The following is a 22,685-nucleotide window of genomic DNA, read 5'->3' on the forward strand; positions in this document are numbered from 1 at the left end:
TGTGAAAAAATTTCAAAAAATTACAGTATATTAAAGAGATTTAACAGATTCTGACAAAAAAACTGTTACGATTGGATATTTTTTATGCCTGTAACAACAACAAAATTGAAACGGTACAAAAATTACGATAATGTAATTGCAGAATTTTTTTGCGCATTTCTACCACGTTTTTTATTAGCAAATTTTTTTTTTTTTGCTTTGTGTTTATGAAACATAGTTTGCTGATTTAAAAATAGTACTTTCAAGCAAATCGGTTGAAAATTGGGCAAAATATGATGAAAAACCCGTGTCATAAATCACAGATCAGTAACATATGTTAGTATAAGTGAAAGTAGATTCAGAAAACTACGTTTTATAAAAATTCTCACCACTCAAAAGGCTATTCAGATTGACAAAAAACTATTTTTACTGTGTACTGTTACTCATTACGAATCGATATATGTTACATGTTTACCGATATCATTTGTCTGAAAAGATATTTATAGACCTCAAGTAAAAGTGACGTATTTATGACCACAAATTCTTCTTTTTTTTGTGTGCCGTATATCATAATTTATTACGTGTTTATATACATCGATATGTTGCTAGTAAGATAAGCTATTTTTGTAAATAATAAATAAATCCGTAATCCTCATAGCAATAATACACAAGACACACACACACACAAGCACATTTCTGAGAAAAAATGGTCATATTCTTTCTAGTCTAAATAAAACATTTTACATCGTATAAACGTCGTTCAAATTGTGTAATAAAACTGATTCCTTTGTGAATATAAAAAAAAATAACCGACTTAGATACCATATATAATGATTTTGTAACAGCGTTTTAAAACTGACGCTGTACATAACCAGTTCCTAGGCTACATGATCTGAAAAGGTTAATGTTTAAAATTCTGATTATACATTTGCAAAATTAGTTGCCTAATTAATTAAGAGATAATTTATTAGTTAATCACTTCTGTTATAATTTGTTTCTACCTTTAATATAAAACTTTCACAACTTTTTGTTTTTTTGAGAAATGATTGACAAAATGTTGAGTTTCATATTTGATTGTCTTAGGCTCAGAATTGTATATATTTTTTGTTTGTAGTATTCTGCCATGGAGTTTTCCTATGTTTTTTTACTGTTATATTACTAAAACATAATACGTGCTTTTGAAGATTTATTAATCTTTTAATTATGCTGGTACCTTGATTTGTCAAAAGTTAAAATTATGATTAATATAAAGTTATGTAAACTTGCAAAATTATTACCACCTTTGTCGTAAGAAAGTGTAAAACTACACTAACAGAAATCTTTTACAAAAATGCCAAGATAAATATTTTAAAAAGGTATTTATGAAACAGGTCAGGCAAAACATATGAAATCTGAAATACAAAAAAAAAATTAAAACTAGATTCCCATTATTACAAAAAATTCCATTCATGCTATAAAAATACTGAATGTGGTGAAAAATATATTGTGTCAAAATAATATATTGCATTATGGTTACAAGGTCGTGTAAATAGACAAGAATAAGTAACTTTTAATTACGTGATGTTTATTAATAATTTAAGGGATAGGTTTTATTATTATAATTTAATCATTTTTAGCAGTCCTAAATCAGATGTGTACTATATACAAGGTGTGATTAAAAACAAGAATTAAAAATTTTATCAAAAAAAGAACCACTTATTTTTGAAAACTGATATTTTCCTCTTCAAAGCAATCCCCAGGGTTCAACAAGATCAAAATACTTATGTCAGCATTTCTTCAAATTCTCAAAACATTTTCTGTCAAATGTTTTCTGTCATAGCCTTAAATTCTTTTAATAATTTTTTCTTTATTTCATTTATTTCCGCGTTTTGTTCTGCTTTTAAAATCTTAACTACAATTCTGTACAGAAGAATTGAGAGGAGAGTGGAAGAAGTGTTAGGAGAAGATCAATTTGGTTTCAGGAAAAGTAAAGGAACAAGGGAAGCAATTTTAGGCCTCAGATTAATAGTAGCAGGAAAATTAAAGAAAAACAAACCAACATACTTGGCATTTATAGACCTAGAAAAGGCATTTGATAACGTAGACTGGAATAAAATGTTCAGCATTTTAAAAATATTAGGGTTCAGATACAGAGATAAAAGAATGATTGCTAACATTTACAGGAACCAAACAGCAACAGGAATAAATCTAGAACATAAGAATGAAGCCGTAATAAGAAAGGGAGTCCGACAAGGATGTTCCCTATCCCTGTTACTTTTTAATCTTTACATAGAACTAGCAGTTAATGATGTTAAAAAACAATTTAGATTCGGAGTAACAGTACAAGGTGGAGAGATAAAGATGCTACGATTTGCTGATGATATAGTAATTCTAGCCGAGACTAAAAAGAATTTAGAAGAAACAATGAACAGCATGGATGAAGTCATACATAAGAACTACTGCATGAAAATAAACAAGAACAAAACAAAAGTAATGAAATGTAGTAGAAATAACGAAGATGGACCACTGAATTTGAAAATGGGAGGAGAAAAGGTTATGAAAGTAGACGAATTTTGTTATTTGGGAAGTATAATTACTAAAGATGGGCGAAGCAGGAGCGACATAAAATGCCGAATAGCACAGGTGAAACGAGCCTTCAGTCAGAAATATAATTTGTTTATATCAAAAATTAATTTAAATGTCAGGAAAAGATTTTTGAAAGTATACGTTTGGAGTGTCGCTTTATATGGAAGTGAAACTTGGACGATCGGAGTATCTGAGAAGAAAAGATTAGAAGCTTTTGAAATGTGGAGCTACAGGAGAATGTTAAAAATCAGATGGGTGGATAAAGTGACAAATGAAGAGGTGTTGGAGCAAATACATGAGGAAAGAAGCGTTTAGAAAAATATAGCTAAAAGAAGAGACAGACTTATAGGCCACATATTAAGGCATCCTGGAATAGTCACTATAATATTGGAGGGACAAGTAGAAGGAAAATATTCTGTAGGCAGGTGTTTGGAATATGTAAAACAAATTGTTAGGGATGTAGGATGTAGAGGCTATACTGAAATGAAACGACTAGCACTAGATAGGGAATCTTGGAGAGCTGCATCAAACCAGTCAAATGACCGAAGACAAAAAAAAATTTCTGCTTTTAATGTTCCCGTAATCGATGAGTATAAGAAAAATCACAGAGTCTTATATCTGAAAAAATAAGGAGGCTATGTCATTAGTATATTATTATGTAACAAATAGTCAGTAATAAAATGTGAGCTGGAGCATTATTCTGGGGCAAAATCCAAGAACCCTTTGCCCAAATTTGTGGTCATTATCTTAGGATTTCTTCATATAAATGGCATAAAGTCACTAAGTAAACTATTAGTAACCTTGTGGTAAGAATTTGTAATAGATGGCGCTTTTGTAAAAAACAGTTAGAACATTCAGTGAAATTTGGCGTGTTTTTTCAATCTTGTTTCTTAGGGTGTTTCAATCAGGAGAGTTAGAACTTAATTTTGATATTACAGCTGTACATCTGCCTTTTGTCACCAGTTGTTAAGTCATCAACAGTGTCAGGTAAGATTTATTGTGCAATGTTACTTTTGTTGAAAATTAAAAATTTTTGGAACAAATGTTGCTACTCATTTTATACCCGAAATATCAATCAGAATTGTTTTACAGTAGCCATAATAGACTACCATTTCTTTAGCGGCTTCTCTAAAAGTTTGATTCGACCATTAACAGTCATAATGTTCTTTATTCTGTTTATATCTTCATCAGTTGATGCGTTAGTATGTCCAACCCTTTTGTTGTCTTCACAGTCTTCTTGACACTTATTTGTACTAATCATAAACCCTTAGTGTCAACATAACATTCTTGTCAAAAAACCTTCTCTAAGATATTTACCATCTTGCTGCACTTTGATCCACTTAAAATCCAAAATTTAATGCAAATCCTTTGTTGTTTTAAAACAAAGTAAATTGCCACTCACTTTAAAATACTTAATTACTTAGGTGCCAAATTTGAACTATGTCTATGTGGCTGAAAATATTGATAGACAGTGATGCTTTTATGTGGGGAAAAAATTAACTCTGTTAAAAAAAACAGCACAGAATTAAAAAAGATCCTTTTTTTTAATCACATCTCATAGATATTTACAGTAGCAGTCTTCTTTCAATTAGTCTAGCAATTTTCTGTCTTGAGTATGTAAATATATATATATATATATTTTTTTTTTACAAAACCCTTTAATTTTCTGTTCTTTCTTTGTGAATCTGTTATTTTTGATTTTGAACTATTTACAGTTATTATTTTTTATAATATAAAAAAACAAACCTTGTTTACTTTTACAGACGAAGTCATTCTGTTCTAACAAATACACTTCCACAAAAAGAAGAGTATGTTTTATTAGTACGAATGACAGCATTTCAGCGGCAATTATATGATACATTTATGAATGAAGTTGTTCGAACAAAGGCTGTTCCAAATCCATTAAAAGCATTTGCAGTTTGTTGTAAGGTAAGTTTTTTTTTTGGTGATTAGGAATTTCTTATATGTAAATGTTATATATTGATTATTACATTTTATTTGTTTACTTATATTTTTAATATATGGTGTACCATTTTTCTGTATCAAGCTGTTTTAAAATTGAGGTATATTCTAATCAGTAACCCGCCTTGGTTAGTTGTACTGATTCTATGTTCTAATTTCGCTGGTTCATAATTCAAATAAATAATGGTCATTGTTCAGGCATGATAAATATAATTTAATGTAATCTTTAAAGTTTACACTATAAAATATTGCATTGTTGAATATGCTATGAGTTGATGAGTGTATACATGGTGATAGTATGAAGTGTAAATGAAGACTGAACAATACAATAAATTAGACATATTGTTACTATTAAATATCAGCTGGTAATATAGGCCAACTGAATATAAACAAATTTACTTTTACAAATAAATAAGAAGTAAGAGACAGTTTATGTATTTATTTACTTTTAAAAATGAGTAAGAAGAAAAAGAGAGACATGAGTCTTAACAGATAAGCCTTATAATCAAAGGTAAATATAATCACTATTAATTATTATAAATTCTTCAAATCAAAGTGCAATCGGGATCAATTGAAACTCTACAAATGAAAATTAATAAAACATTTCCAAACTGATATGTTTTCAAGATTGAAAAATAAAACAAAGTAAATGGAAATGATAATGAACAAAAATTGTTTGCAATAGATGCACTATTGCTAAAAGATCATTTGCCTTTAGCCTTTGACAGCATGTATAAATTCAAAGATGAAAAAATAGTAAGTCAGGTTGTTCAGAATGAGCCAAACGTACACAGCCGAATAATTAATATTCTTAAAAAAATGTTTATAACATAATATATACTGTACTGCATTTTGTAGGTGAACAAAAAGTATTTATATTTATTTTTCTCATAATAGGTGCCGGAAGTGTTCTTCATCTGCCGCTGCACATGCCTCATCATGTTTTTTCATGTTAGTTGCTACTTTTCAGATTGTCGCTGCACTTTTATGCAGGATATTTTTCTTTGATCTTATGCTTGAGTTTGTCGATTCTGTGAGGGTTTTTCTTTTAGACATCCTTTAGATATCCCCAAAGAAAAAAAGTTAGAAAAATCTGGCAATATATGGCCACCTTAATCTGGTGGTCTAGGTGACCACAGTCTATGAGAAATGATGTGTTCCCCAACAAACTCATGCAACATTATCATAGTGCACTTCGCTCTGTGTGCCGTTGCGCTGCAGGGGTCATCAGCTTTAATGTCACAAATTGTATGATGATGTCCTGGTAATATTCAGCTGTTATGGTTTCTATGAAAAAGATTGTGCCTACAATTCTTTTTAGCGAAATCAAATACCAAACTCCAACTTTCTGTAAATGTAACAGGGTCTCATGGAAAATATGAGGGTTTTCTGACTGTCGTTCTGGCTGTTTTCGTAGCCACTTAGGTGAAACCGTGCTTCATCAGAGTAGAAAACAATCCAACACCTGAACACTGCTCCAAATAAAATGCAAAAACCATCGACAGTAATGTAGCTTTGTAATGTAAAAGTAACTTTCAACAATGAACACATGTTGAGCCTTGGAGATACGCATATTTATCCGCTCGCAGCTTACTCACCACTGTCTTCAAAAAGGAGGGAAAGTGCTTGGCTATTGCATGCTATTCTTCTACCACAAGGTCATTCGTTGCCAACACACATTCCTGCCAGTAAAAACTAAATTTCCCTCTGCAATATGTTTTCAAATTTAGGGTTGCTTATCTTTTGGCTCGCTCTGTATTTGTATGTACTGACATGTTTATTGATAATTTATTTTTTTTTTAAAACTGGTTGTTTACTAATCTTTTTTTCTTTTTTTTTTAATACAGATTTGGAATCATCCAGATGTGTTATATCAATTCCTGAAGAAGCGATCTAATTCAGGTGAAGCTGTTGATCTTGATTTAGATGAAACAGCACCACCTATAATTCCTGGTACACCAACTACTGGTAGTATCCCTGGTACACCTGGTGCTATAGTAACGCCAACTACTGGTAATAAAAGAGGTCGAGGTCGTGCTGCTAAAACTGCATCACCATCACAGAATAAACGGGAACGAAAGGTATTTTTTTATATTTTTCTTATTTAAAACTATTTTGGTAAAAATAAATTTTTAAGTAGCTTATATTCAGTGATTTATAACCAATAAATCCAGGATGCTTATTCATTAATATTTATTATTATCTGAACCACCATTTGTTCTGTGACATTGATGAATACTTTATTTACATCACAATACTAGTTCGTTAAGGTTGTAGTTTTGTATCTCCTTTACTAGTCAACAATAAGTAGGCAGTAAGAATTTTTCTGTCAGTTTAAATATTTCTATAATTATGTTAACCATTAAAAATTCACCAACAAAAATAATACGTTGATTATATAACTACTACTGAAAAGGATGATCAAGGCTGAAATTGAGCTGCACATATTTCTTCAGGCAAATCAATAGTTCCATATTGCAAAAGTAGAGATTGGATGTTTTATGATCAAGAATTTAATTATTAAGTTAGTTTTCAGTTGTCATTCAAGTTACTTTATTTTATATTTAATTATTATTATGTGTTAATTTTCATTATAAATTCTGTTATTTTGTTATTATCATAGTTGTTATTTTGTTTTACAAGTGTAATTGCCTCTGCCAGTTATTTATGTATGAATTTATTGTTATTATGATTGTTTTGAAAGGTTATTATTACTATTCTGATGTTTTTTTTTTAATTTTCCTTTCTTATTTAATTTACTTTTATGTTATTTATATTTTTAAGTTATTCCTCGTTTATATTAATTTCATTGTTTCTTGTTTGTTGATGTACTTAAAGCCAACTACTCGGACGGTTTATAAATCATAAACCCTCCGAGGTTACTAAAATAATCTGTCACTAAAAATTTGCAAAGTTATTCTTTATCTCGTTAAAATATTTTGATGAATATTTTGTTTTTGTTTTTATTATTATTATTATTGTTATTATTATTATTATTGAAATGTGCAGTCAGATATGTTTTTGAATATTATTTTTATGGGTTTACAAGTACTTTTTAAAGAGTTGAGAGGGAGTATGTAACTAATTATGAAGCGTATTCAGAAAGTAAATATTTTTTCTAAGTGTGGTTGCTAGAATGTTTCAGCTGTTTCTGTACGTGGACGTGTGCCAAGCTCCTCCGTTAATACACTTATAGATGCCATTACTGAAAAAGCAGTCTTTTATTTATATTTCTAATGTTGAGACTACTAAAGGAGTTGTCAGCTGTTAAATATGGTTGATAGTTTAAAAAACAATGAGGAAATTTGTGTGATGGAGGATTACATGGATGGCCATCTATGATAATGATGATCGGTGCCACTTGTAAAGAAAAAATCATGTGAGGACAGGTGGTTTATGATTTTGCCACTTTGTTGTGATTTTTTTTTTCCAGGAATTTTCTTCCTTAATTATTAGCATTATGATGACATTGTTAAAGCTGTGCGACATTAGCTTTCTTCAAAGACAGTGTCACTTTATATAAAGCATAGTCAGAGATTAGTTTAACAATATAATATATTTCTTAATATTGATTAAAACTATGTTGAAAAGTAGTTTAAATTTGGCCCTTTTAAATAATAAAATTAAAAAAAATAATAAATTACCAGTTTTTAATAGTGCAATGATATTTTACCATCATGACACATATTACAAGTAAAAATTGAGTAAGTTTTTTTTTTGCTTGATTATAATTTTGTTTATTTTATTTCACAGAAAGCACAGTCGACTGTTCAACCAATTAATAAATCTCCAGCAATTGCAGCTGTTATACCAAATACAAGTTGTAATAATAATAACAATAGTAATAACAGCAATAATGGTAATAACAGTGGCAACTGTAACAGTAATAACAACAACAGCAACAACAACAACAACAATAATAATAATGGTAATAATGGACAATCTCAGACACAAGATGGCTCAGGACAAAATCAAGCTAATAATAATAATAACAATGTGTCTGGTCCTGAGAATTCACAACAATTTAACAATCAAACTAACCAACAGTTTGACCCAAACTTCAATCAGTACCAGCAACAGCCAAATGTACAAGCACAACCTCCTCCTCCTTATCCAGTGATGGGACAGAATAATTATAATGAAGGCTATAATCAGCAACAAGGAGATTATCAGAATCAGTATCAGCAACCTTATCCAAATCAGCAACAGTCTGGTAATTTTAATAATTCTAATAACTATTATCAGAATTACAGTGGATATTTTCCGCCACAGAATAATGACCCAAATTTTAATGGTGGCAATTATTGGAATAATTCTTATTATAATAACGATAATCAAAATAATTTCTATTCCAGTAATCAATTTGGAAATTCAGAAAATTCTGGTGGTTGGAATCAAGAAAATTTTCAACAAGATTCAAATAATTACAGTCAAGGATTTAACGGTAACAACAGTAATAATAATAGTAATAATAATAATAATAATAATAATAATAACAACAGCAATCCATCAAATAATAATTTTTCAAGCAATAATCAAATGGGTTCTGATCAAAATATGATGGAAACGCAGCAAAATAATTCTACTAATTCTAATACACAAGTTATGCATCATAAATCCCCCAATAATTCAGTTGGAAATCAACAAAAGATTGATCCATCTTCTCAGAGAAATCAATTACCACCTGTTCAACTACCACAAAGAATGATGGGTAATTCGCCAAATGCTCCATCCAATGGTATGGGTAATGTACCACCACCACCTTCAAATACAGTTGGTGGTTCACAGAGTAATATGATAAATAATAATCAAAATTCACAAAATATGATGAATAATGTACAAAATTCTTCGATGATGATGACATCTAATGCGCATAATATGATTGGAAATCAACAGAATATACATAATTCACAAAATACGATAAGAAACAGTCAGAATTCGCAAAATATGAATAATGTATCAGACGCTAATGTAATGATGGGTGGTCCTAATCCACATAATATGATAAATAATTCTGTTAGCAATCAGAATCAACAAAATAATTTTAATAATTCTCAGAATATTCAAGGTGGACCACCAAATATAGCTTGTAATACTCAGACCCAACAAAGTATGATTGGTTCAGCACCAAATAGTTCTGATATGATGAATATAAATGCTTCTCCAAATATGTTGAATACCTCTCAGAATATGCAGGGACCTCAGAATAACATGACATCCAATACTCAAAATACCCAAAACTATATGCCTCAAGTAACAAATAATTCTGTGATTGGCTCAAATTCACAGAACATGGTGAACAGTGTTCAAAATCCATCAAGTATGATGAGTACCGTGCAAACTTCACAAAATATGATGGGAAGTTCTCAAAATATGGCGAATATGATGAGTAATAATCATGTTCAACAAAATGTTATGTCTGATACAAATCCTCCAAATATGTTAGGAGGTACACAGAACGTGTCAAACTCAACAAATAATGCGATGGGTGGTGTCCACAATCCACAAAATATGATGTCAACTAATACCCAGCCTTCTCAAAATATGATTGCAAATTCTCAAAGTCCGCATACAGGAGCAAATATGATGGGAAATGGTAACCTACAACAAAATGTTATGGTAAATTCACAGTCTTCACAAAATATGATAGGAAATTCACAGCCTTCGCAAAATATGATGGGAAGTTCACAACCTCCACAAAATATGATCGGAAATTCACAGTCTCCACAAAATATGATAGGAAGTTCACAACCACCACAAAATATGATGGGAGGGGGTTCACAGATTATGTCAAACGCATCAAATATGATGGGCAGTCCACAGAATGTATCAAATACACCTAATATGATAGGAAACTCATCTGTAACTAATACTTCACAAAACATTATGAGCAGTACACAACCCCCGCAAAACATGATGGGTAATTCACATTCTTCCCAGAATGTTATGGGAAATGTTCAACCTCCTCAAAATGTTATCGGAAACCTACAGAATGCTCCTAATATGATTAATCAGCATCCTCATTCTCACGGTATGATGGGAACACCTTCAAATGTGCAAAATCCACAAAATATGATGAACAATTCACAGAATTCTCAAAATTACATGGCTAATGATTCACAGAATATGTCTGGGATGTTGACACACAATTCACATAATTTAGTCAGTGGTAATCAAGGAGGCAATACTGGCCAAAATGAAATGATTAATCAGAATGGACCGAATATGATGGATAATTCACAGAGTGTTATGAGTAATGTTCAAAATATACCAAATGTAATGAATAATAACATGCAAAATATGATGAGCAATAATAATAATAATAATAATAATGGTAATCCTCATATCATGACCGGTCAACAAACTTCCCAAAATATGATAGGAAATATGGCAAATACTCCCAATATGATCGGTAATAATCAAAACATGGTGGGAAATATGTCCAGTAATAATTCTCATAACATGATGACTAATCAAAATCCTCATAATCTTATGGATAATAGTCAAAATACGATGAATAATATGCGGAATCCCCAAAATATGCCTTGTAGCAATCCATCTCAGACAAACTTTATGAACACAGGTCCTCAGAATCAACATCAGAATATGATGAATTCTCAGAGTATGGTGGGAAATCAAATGGACCCTCAGAATATACCGATAGGTGATGGTATACCAAATTTAGTGGGGGCACAACATTCAGGAATAGATAATCAACAATCGAATACTCAAAATCAGCATAACATGATGACAAACACAAATTCTCAAAATCATTCAATGCATGGAATGATGGGTAATCAACCTAATATGTTATTAAATCAACAGTCACAAGGCGGACAGAATTTTATGGGACATATTCCACCAAATCAAAATGTTATTCCAGATCAGCAACAGAATATCGGTAATCATATGCAAACACAGTCTCAGATGTCTAGCGGAAATCAGCCGCAGGGTCCTGCAACGATAAATAATTCTCAACAGCAACAACAACCGCAACAAAATATGTATCACAGTGGTTCTCAGTGTATGCCGTCTAACGCATCAACACAATCACCAGCTGTTGGTTCAGCTCAAATCGCACAAACATCACACGGTGGTGGTTCTCAAAATCAACAACCGTTATCTCAAGCGAATCAGCAGCAAGGTATAGATAATCAAACTATGATGGGTAGTAATCAACAAACCGGTTTCCATTCTCATAATGTTATGGACAATAATACTTCATCTCAGCAGAATAATTATCAGACATCAGGATATACTTCGCAAAATCAAGCGACTGGACAACATGAAGGATTATTGGATGATTTATTAAACCCGTCTGATAATAATGGATTGATGAATAACGGTGAAAGTAATCCAAATAACAATAGTAATAATACACAAAATCATCAACAAATGTCTAGTAATAACATGAATCAACAACAACAGTCTTTTAATTTGACAAATACGGCTCCACCACAGCAGCAGCAACAGCAGCAGCAACAGCAGCAGCAGCAGCAGCAGCAGCAACAACAACAACAACATCCAATATCACTTCCTTCTCAGCAGCAAACTCACCAATCACAGATGCAGCATCCAAATTATTCAGATAATTCATCAAACTTTAATAACTCTCAATATATTGGATATCAAGACATGTCTAGTAGAAATAATGAAATGAATACATTTCAGTCGGATGATAATATTGGGAATAGTTTTCATAATACGAATGTTCAAAATAAAACTAATCCTCAGCCGTTTAATAATAATAATAATGATAATGATAATCAGTTAAATAATAGTACATTCAACATGTGCGGAAATAGTAACAATTCTAATAATAATAATAATAGTAATTCTTGTTCTAATTATCAGGATTTTAATAGTAGAGATGGAACATTTGGTGGTGTAAACAACAGTGAAAATAATTTGCTTCAACCACAGCAACAACAACAGCAAAATTTTAATAGTAATACCGATAATATTAATAACGTTAAACATAATGAATTTAATAAATACGATCAGCAGTGGGATGTTAAATTAAGTCCTAATTCTTCATCATTCGGTAATAAGGAGGATTGCATTAAAAAAGACGATACTGAAATGAAATCGTGCGGTAATCAAACAGATGATAAATCAGAAATTAAAACGGAAACTATTGTTAAAGATACTACCTTTAGTTTTGGTGAAATGAAAGAAATATCTGGTCCAAAATGTATGAAAGATGTTTCAACTGGTGATAAAGCTGTTGGTCCTGATTCAAAAGATGATATTAAAGAATTACAAATGGTTACAAGAAGCGGTAAAGAAGATCCTGGAATTCCTTATGACTGGGTAAGTTAATTTTCATATCTTGTCGCTTATCTATTTATTCTTAATTTGTTTTCTAAATCGATTTAACGGAATATTGTTTTTATGATGTATTATCAGTTCTGGACTAGAGAGTAAACTCTTCCTTCACTCAGATTTTTTTGTTATCCTTTATTATTCCTTCTTCCTTTAATATGTGTCATTAGATAAGACTGAACCCAAAAAGTATAAGACTGAGGCAAAAAGTATTCCAGTTTATTGTCAGAAATGTTTTCTCAGGCTTCTTGAAAGCATTTGTACCAGTTATTAACTCGTGGTTGCTAAAACCCTTATTTAACATTTGAAATGTTCTGCTCCACTTAATTTCATTTTTAATGGAAAATTTCAAAAAATCCTTTGATGTGATATTTTGCCACTCAAAAATTCATCAAACACAGTAACGTATGTCAATTTGCCAAACACAACTAACCATTGCAGCTGGTGAAAATTAACATGTATGTCAGTGATAGTAGTATCAATATACAGGAAAAAGATCAACTCAATTGACAAGGTACAACGTGTACAATTAGAAAATTTTTGTTACTTTTTGATCTGACCTCATAAGTGTTTCCTTAAAACATTTCATACTGGCATTGCTCAGTTTGCGGCTGGCTTTCTAACATAATTTTTAGGACTTCACAGGGAAGACTCCCTGACGCATTCAACATTTTCTTCGGACACCCTAGATTGGTCCTATACTTTTCCTTTACATAGACATCCGGTTGTTTCAAACCGGTTATGATATTGATGAATGTTATTGTCAATTGCAGGATCAAAATTAGACATTCTATGGATTGCACATTAAACTGTAAGCTGTGGATTAAAATTCAACAAACTGCATGAGGTGCTTTCTTTGCTAGTGGTGCTGTCAAGTGGAAAGACAGGGAATCAATCTATGGCTATGTACACAACTAAAACTGCCCTTTTTGCTATTTGATTCTAGCCTTAAATCAACATTATACACTTCAACCAAGAGATGTTATTACAAATTAAAACATCAATATTCATTTTTATACAACTGCGCTGTTATAGTACATTAGTTTACAGGAAAATATAATAAGTCAAATTGATGATATCGCCACATTAACTTGAAGCTTTTGCGTGGGACATGGAAGCGGTACTTTGTAGCATATGAAAAATGCCATGCCTGACCGGGATTCAAACCTGGGAATCTTTAGATTCAGACTAGCTTCCATTGCCCAAAAATGAATGTGTATTTATTTATTTTTGTTGTAGAATAGTGGGTTAAATTAAATTTGTTAAAAGTAACACATATTTTGCAAATGAGAGTTAATTATAGTAGTGGTGCTGGTAGATATATATTCTTGTAAAAGAATGTAAAAATATATATTTTTATATTAAATGTAAATATGTATGTAAAATATATATATATATATATATATTCTTGTACACATTTTTTTTTCATTTGATAGTAATTTTTCATGCTTAATCATTTAAAAACTTGACTTAATGAACCCAAATTAACAGTTTTTATATCTGTTAATATTGTTAGGAATTATTTGTAATTTATATCATTTTTATTTTAGGCTGAACGTCTTCTTAAAGGTTATATACCCGGTGACATAGAAGCATCAGCCAAAATGGCCATATTATTCTGTATATTAGAAGAATCTATGAGCTTGGGTGATCGTATATTAGTGTTCTCACAGTCTTTGTTTACGCTTAATTTAATTGAAGAATTTCTACAGAGGACATGTTTACCTGGAAGAACAGAAAGATGGGCCCGTAATTGGAATTATTATAGTATGTATTCTTTATTTCAATGTATTATTTTTACGTTATGTTTCATTATTGTGTGATTTTTTAAATATTTTCTCATTGTACTTATTTTAATATTATTCAAATTACTGTTTTGGCTTTCTTGCCATTAAATGTGAGCTGCCCATTATGATGGTTTTAATGAATAATGTATTCATTTCATTAATGGAGTATGTACTTTTTTTTTCATGATAGATTTAAACCACTTTCATTATTAACTGATGATTTTAATCCTCTCTTACTGATGTGTGGATATTACAGGTAACCAACCAATATTCATATATAGGGGAAACATGTCAATTTAGTATGTTGTAATTGTTTTTTGAGATGTATTTCTCTGATTTGTGATTTGACAGGCTTGGCTTATATTATTAAATTTTTTGCTCATAGGCAGTAAAATTCTCATCTCAATTATACTTAATTCATGTCAATGTATGTTAGTGATTATTTATTAATTAGATAAAGAATAGAACATTTTAATATAATAAAATACCTATTTACTATAAAATAACTATAAATAAATGGTTATTATGAAATCCAGTTAAATATAAACCAGTCTTTCGTCTTCACAGCTCGTGCATAAACATGATTGGGTTAGTGCAGAGGGATACTGACAGTAGAGGTTTGGGGAGGGGTTGGAGGCTGCTGCCTCAGATTTACATCTCTGATCATTAGTACCTTGTTGGGACAAGAGATTTCTTATCGGTTGTGCAACAGATGAAGTTTCTCATAAGGGCAACATTCCAAAATTTTGACTGGATGATGTAATTTGGACGTTATGTCACTTACCAAAGTCTACGATTGGGCCAGAAAATTTAGAGCTGTAGGACAAGTGTGATGAATAACAAGATATATGATTGATCTAGTGACTTCGTTGAAGATGATTGGCACCTTACTGTTGATGAAATTGCTTCTGAAGTGGGTGTCAGTCATGAAAGTGTCTGTTCCATTATTACAAAGTACTTTGGTTCCCAAAATCTGTGTGAAGTGGGTTCCAAGTCTTTTGATCCATAATGAGTAACTGGCCTGGAAGGAAATTTATCAAATGCTTCTGATTTGATTTCAACGAGAAGAAAATAATTTTTTGTGATGAATAGCCAGTCATATGTGAAGGGACATGGATCCATCAATCCATACACCACACTCCCGAGTTGAAATCTGCGACTATGGAAGTGGAGAGTCTTACTCTGTAAAGGTGAAAACGTGTCTGTCTGCTAGAAAAGTCCTTTCCACTTTCTCTTTAAAACTGGAATGGGATACTTATTGCTTGTAAATTTTCTTTCTGTATCTAGTAATATGAATGCTCTGCATACTATTGTTAGCTCTTGAACAAAGTGAAAACCACCCATAGGCCAATAATAGATGTGATTCTCCGGCATGACAACATCAGGCTTCACACAGCTGTTAGCCACTAGGGTAGAATACTCTGAAATCTTAGAACATCTATTTTATAATCCAGATTTATCCTCTTGCAATTTCTTTTTATTTGGGCCATTGAAGGAGGCATGGAGAACATCAAATCCAGAGTGACAGCTAAGTAGAGTCGTTTGTGCACAATTTAGTTCATTCACCTCAAACTTTTTATGTGAAGAAGTGCTCCACACATCTCGGGAAAAATATGTATGTAGAAGTTCAGGGAGATTATGTAGAAAAGTAATAAATATGTTTTGTATTTTTATTCTGTATTAATAAATGTTAAGAACAAAACGTCAATTTATATTTGACTAATCATGATTTAATGTTTAAAAAACATTTTCAAAAAAGAATTAATTAAAATATTTAAAGAATATTAATTTATAAAAGCAGTTTGTTTTGCCTAAATTCCTATGTACTTTTGTTTTTTGTTATGTATACTAAAAATAGCAAATCTAATGAAGTCAGTAACATAAATGCATTTTTAAACTACATACTAATAAAGTAATTACTTAAAGCAATAACTATGTATTACTCCTCTCATTCTCTTTCACTGTGTGTACGTTACCTCCTGAAATAAATTTACGCTGTAATTGTGCTCAGACTAATCTGTTACTTTCAAATTACATTCTTCTATAGTCATTTTCATATTGTTGTGTTTCACATTACAATTTAGTACTTAAAAAACGTTTTTATTTCTTCAAAAACATGTAAAATACTTATCAGAAATTTTTTTTAAAAGGTGTTAAAACCATCACATTGTGAAGAAACATAATGACTGTTCAAATATTACCAAAGTAACTTTTCAATAACCTTTTAGTTTATGAAATTATATTAAATCATGTACCAAAAAAATTTCTAGTTCAGTGTATATACCAAATACTGTGCAATTGTTAATATTAGATTAGTAAATTGCATTCTTGAAGAATTTAATTAAATTATTAAATTTAATTTTCAGTCATTTTGGATGCTCAATTGTTGTTTAATAATCATTTGAGTAAGTCATTGTGAGTGTTTTTGTGAAAATGGAAAAAATTGAATATCATGCTATGATTAAATACTTGTATTTGAAAGGCAGATTAAAACCAAGTTGAACGCTGTCTACATCATTTGTCCCATCATCACCACCATGAAAAAATGGGCAGCTGAATTTAAACATGGTCATACCAACTTGGTTGATGATGAGCATTTGGGATAGCCAAAATCTGGAGTCACCACCGATATCATTAAAAAAGTTCACCAAATGATACTGGACAACCGATGAATTAAGGTTAGAGAGATAGCAGAGGCTATGGGCATATTGAAAGAATGTGTTTGCCATATATTAACTGAAGAATTGGATATGTGTAAACTATCCATGCATTGGGTGTCACTTTTGCTCACTTTGGACCAAAAATGCATTTGAATGAACATTTCCAAGGTCCTGCTGAAGTAGTTTAAGCAAAATGAGCCAGATTTTTTGCTGTCAATTGAAGGTGAAACATGGATCCACTACTACACTCGTGAGACGAAACAACAGTCAAAATAGGGGACTACAAAAGGTGAACCTGTTCTGAAAAAGGCGAAGACGGTTCCATCGACCGGGAGGGTTACTGTTTTTTGGGATAGTAACAGAACTTTGTTTATTGATTATCTTCTAAAAGGTAAAACAATAACGTGACAGTATTACGCATCATTACTTGACAAGCTGAAGGCAGAAATTGCAAAAAAGACAACATTTGAAGAAGAAGAAAGTTCTTTTTAATCAGGACAATGTGTCTGCTCATACTTCGATGGTCGTCATGGCCATCGAAAATTCACGAATTGCACTTTGAATTGGTTGATTACTCATCGTATTCACCAGATCTGGCCCCAAACAACTTTTTGTTGCTTCCTAACTTTAAAGTTTCACTTGGAGGAAAGAGATTTTCATCGAACAGGGAGGTTATTGCACACATTAACGCCTCTTTTGCAGAGAAAGTTACCAGCTACTATTTGGAAGCGTTAAAGAGGTTAGAGCATCGCTGGAAAAAATTTATTGACTTGAAAGGAGACGTTGTTGAAAAATTAACTATATTTGATAGAAAAAATATGTCTTTCTATGTTAGGCTCAAAACTTTTCAGACAACCCTCATGTTAATATTAACTGAAAGAATTATGTCAATTATTGAAGTAAAATTAACTAATTTGCTTATTACAGTCAGTTTATAGGATAAAAAAAATTAGTGTTTCATTGCAATATTTTGAATTAAAACTTTACAAATAAGAATTACTAAATTCTGAGTGATTTAAATTAAATGTATTATCTACCTAAGCCAGTGGTTGTCAAATTTAATTTATTGATTAATTATATTTATTGGTGTTTTTTATTATATACATTTTTTTATTATTATTGAGAGATTTAAATTTATCTTCTTTTAATAATGATACATTATTATTTATATATTTTTTTTTAATTGTGGAAAATTAACACATATTATTAAATGCCAGTAAACGTATTTCATTAACAGTACTTAATAATAATATTTGGTATTCAATTACACTCATGATTTTAAAAATAAATTGACAGTTTTCCTTTGTTTCATGAATGTTTTACAGAAGAATTTTTTTTTATTTCCTTATTAACATAAATTTAATAGTTAATGTGACAGCAAATAGTTAAACTTGCATTTAAAATTTAAGTTCCAGTATAATTTATATCAAAGTGATTAAATTTAAAATTAAGTAAAATAATTTTTTTAGGAATAAAAAATATTCTTTTTTTCTTTTTTAGGACTGGATGGAAGTACGAGTGCTCTTGAAAGAGAAAAACTAATTAATGAATTTAATTCAAATCCTAACATTCATTTGTTCCTAGTATCAACTAGAGCTGGTTCACTCGGCATTAATTTAGTTGGTGCCAATAGAGTAATTGTTTTTGATGCGTCATGGAATCCTTGTCATGATACTCAAGCTGTCTGTCGTGTTTATAGGTAATTAATTTGTATAATGTCCTATGTAATTTTCTATTTTCCTTTTCTTTGTATAAAATGTTTGCCTAGGAAAATAATGTAGAATGTATATTTTACTATATGAAAATTATAGAAATGATTTGTACAATCTTTTGCTAAATACACTCATTAAAAAAAATTTTGCCTGTAGAGGTTACCAGTGGCAACACCAAAATGGTTTAGTATTTAAGATTCTATCTGTTGTAGTGTTTGATATTATGGTGGAATGAATGAACAGGCAGAGAAAAGAATTGGTAAAGAAGAATGGATAAATATATATATTTTTTTCAACTTGCTGATGTGTAAGAGGTAATGCAGATGTATGGAAAAAGCGAAACAATGAATTTTGAAAGTAATAGGAGGATAAAGAGATACTTCTTATGTAATGGAGGACCTCTGAAGGGAAGTCCATGGAATGAGCACAGATAGGTTATCATGAATGATAACAGAGTTCCAGGGAATCAGTTTTTGACTTGTAGCAGTACATTCCTCCCTATTATCCAGGCAGAAAAGAAAAAAAGATTGTAGTGAACTCTGAAGGAACAAAAAAGAAGAACTAAAAGGTTGGGAGTAGGTAGATGGTTTTAGCAATAGAATGGTTAGAGGACTGGAGAAGGAGACGCCTGATGAACATTTAAACAGGATTTGACTATGCATATTTATATAAATTTCTGTTTTATATATATATATGTATACAAAATTTCAGCTTTCATGTATAGAATTCAAGGTAGGTTTTTTTTGCTATAAAAATGTAATATTTTAATCTTTCTTTGTGCAAAGTAATCTGTTTTATATACAGAGTGTTTCATAATCTTCTTCAGAGAATTCATTAACAAAAAACTATTTCACTCATAAGAATAAAACAAGTACTGTACGAAAGAGTACTTCAAATAGTTTTTTCCACATATACTAGGCAGTTAGCAAATGATTTGCTTGCTAGGCGTCGACAGTAAAGAAAATGGCTGCCACGGAAAGCGAGAAGTCGTTTTGTGTGTTAGAATTTCACTTGTCAAAGTCAGTCATTTCTGTGGAACGTGTGTTTCGGTTGAAATTTCATAAGGAGCCACCAAGTGACAATTCAATTTGTGCGCGGTATAAACAATTCAGTGAAACCTGTCGCTTGTGCAAGCGAAAATCAACCGGTCGTCCATCAACCTCAGAAGTCAATGTCGAACGTCTACGTGCAAGTTTCATTCGCAGCCCGTCAAAATCGACTGTGGCTGCAGGCAGAGAATTAGGAATTCCAAAAATAACAGTGTGGAGAGTTCTCTGTAAACGTTTATTATGCAAACCGTATCGTCTTCAATTAATCCAGCGTCTTTCTGACGGAGATAAAACACATAGGCTCGATTTTTATTTATGGTTACAGGAAAAGATGTTGTTAGATGAAGGTTTTGTAAACAAGATAATTTTCAGCGATGAAGCTACTTTCCATATTAGCGGCAAAGTAAACCGTCATAATCTGCGAGTTTGGGGAACTGAAAACCCACACGCTTACGTGGAACGCATTCGGGATTCTCCAAAAGTAAACGTTTTTGTGCGATCTCTCGTGAGGCAGTGTATGGGCCATTCTTTTTTATGGAAACGACAGTAACCGGCACGACATACCTGGAAATGTTACAATTATGGCTTACGCCTCAGCTACTCAACGACTTCATTTTCCAGCAAGACGGTTGTCCTGCCTGTTTTCATAATGAGGTTCGACAGTACCTTAATTCAACATTACCTCGACGCCGGATAGGACGGGCGTCTGAAGAAGACTAACACATTATGCTGTGGCCACCAAGATCACCAGACCTCACGCCATGTGATCTCTTTCTCTGGGGTTACGTGAAAGATAAGATGTTTATCCCACCAATGCCGCACGATATCGGTGAGCTAAAGGATCGCATAATCAATGCAATCAACTCTATCGAAAATGACATGTTAGAAGGAGTTTGGCAAGAGCTAGACTTTCGTGTTGATGTATGCCGTGTCACCAGAGGAGCACATATTGAACATTTATAGATTTTAACAAAAACTTTTTGAGTCCCTGCATCACCTCGTACAACTTTCAATTAGGTAAGTGAAATCCTTTCTTTGTACTGAATTTTTGTAACTCCTAAGAATATTATGAAACGCCCTGTATATAAGATCACTTCTTGTTTCATTTTAATTGCCCCAGGCGATTTTTTTCATAAACTACGCACAATACAAAAAAATGACCTAAACAAAAGTTACTCAGATTGGAGGGGGAAATCTCATGGTGACCTTGGATTTGACCTTGTTATTGACCTTATTTCAACAGTTACATGATTTTTTTCAAATAGAATGATCTATTTTTGACCCCACAAATGAAAAAAGCAGAAAGTTTTATATCAGAATATGTTGTTACACATATGACCTTGGACCTTTTTTGAATATCGTACAGCAAACCATCAGATAGTGTTATATGAGTGATAGTGTTTTTCAGAGATAGTGTTATACAAGTTACAAATTTTTTAAGTTCATAATATTCATGGAATATTTATATTCGAGGGCATTTATCTCGCAAACTATGAGAAAAAAGCATAATAATCATTACAAAAATTATGTGGATAGGAAGTGGATATCTGACGGTGTCCTTGAGGTCCTCCTTGGATTTCATCCCAAGGTCATTGAGATTTTTCAAATGTAATTACCTTTTTCAATAGCATCAATGGAAAGAGTGAAAAATGTCATATCGACATACTTTTAATTTAGTTATGTTTTTGATTACGTTTCATTTTTTCCAACTTCTTGAGGTTCATGGTTTAGGAGTTAATCACATATGCAATAACACAATTAACACAATTTGCTGATAGCAAGAACCAGATAATCCACTTCTCACAACTTAGAAACCAGTGACTAAATATCTGCATAAAGAATCCAGCACCTGTATAACACAATCTCTGATGGTTAGATGTATAACCTTCAAAAAAGTTCTAAGGTCGTTTGTGACCATATATTCCAATGTAAAATTTTTCGGTCTTTTCACTGGTGCGGTCAAAAATAGGTCTCTCCATTTGAAAAAAAATCTGTTGACCTTGAATAAGTCAAGATCAAATCCAACATCACCATGAGGTGTCTACTTCCAATCCAAGTAACTTTTGATTAGGTCTTTTTTGGGTTATGCTTAGTTTATGAGAAAATCGCCTGGAATGATTAAAACAAAACACACACACACTATATATTTATGAGGGCAGTCCAAAAAGTAACTTACATTTGTGCCAAGTTTGGAGACAGGTAGAGATAGAGCCGCCATCTTGGTATCAAAACGTTTCTACACTCAGTACGCATCAAGCTGTCATAGTGTATGGACTATGATTTTTCTACTTCATTTGTCGTGAATTATTGAAATGTGCGCTTCAATAGAAAATCCTGCAAGTTGTGAGGTGCGTTCAGTGATTAGGTTTGCAAAAAACCTCAAACCAATTGCAATTCATCGCCAACTTTGTGAGGTGTACAGAGATGGAATAATAAGTGAAGGTGGAGTGAGGCAATGGTGCATTCAGTTTAAATGGCGGCACCAACGCTCATGATGAGGACCGCAGTGGTCGGCCTAGCCTTGTGACTACTGATGAACTGACAATGAAAATCAGCAATAAAATTCATGAAGATTTGGCCGCATTATAATTATAGAACTCTTGCTTCATTTCCTCCAAATTTCACAAAATTTATTACTGCATGAAA

General features: G+C 31.7%; 1 protein-coding gene across 1 annotated transcript in view; it reads left to right on the plus strand.

Annotated features, from left to right (window-relative positions):
- The window catches only part of LOC142332860 (uncharacterized), a 113,608-nt gene that overhangs the window by 58,678 nt on the left and 32,245 nt on the right, over positions 1-22,685 (plus strand). Inside the window, exons 13-17 of the mRNA XM_075379535.1 lie at positions 4,308-4,473; positions 6,354-6,587; positions 12,361-12,819; positions 14,382-14,598; positions 18,779-18,977. Of these exons, the coding sequence (XP_075235650.1) occupies positions 4,308-4,473; positions 6,354-6,587; positions 12,361-12,819; positions 14,382-14,598; positions 18,779-18,977 (1,275 nt within the window). The remainder of the gene's footprint in view (positions 1-4,307; positions 4,474-6,353; positions 6,588-12,360; positions 12,820-14,381; positions 14,599-18,778; positions 18,978-22,685) is intronic.

This window comes from Lycorma delicatula, chromosome 12 (assembly GCF_047948215.1).
Source record: "Lycorma delicatula isolate Av1 chromosome 12, ASM4794821v1, whole genome shotgun sequence".
In the NCBI taxonomy this organism is placed as follows: Eukaryota; Metazoa; Arthropoda; class Insecta; order Hemiptera; family Fulgoridae; genus Lycorma; species Lycorma delicatula.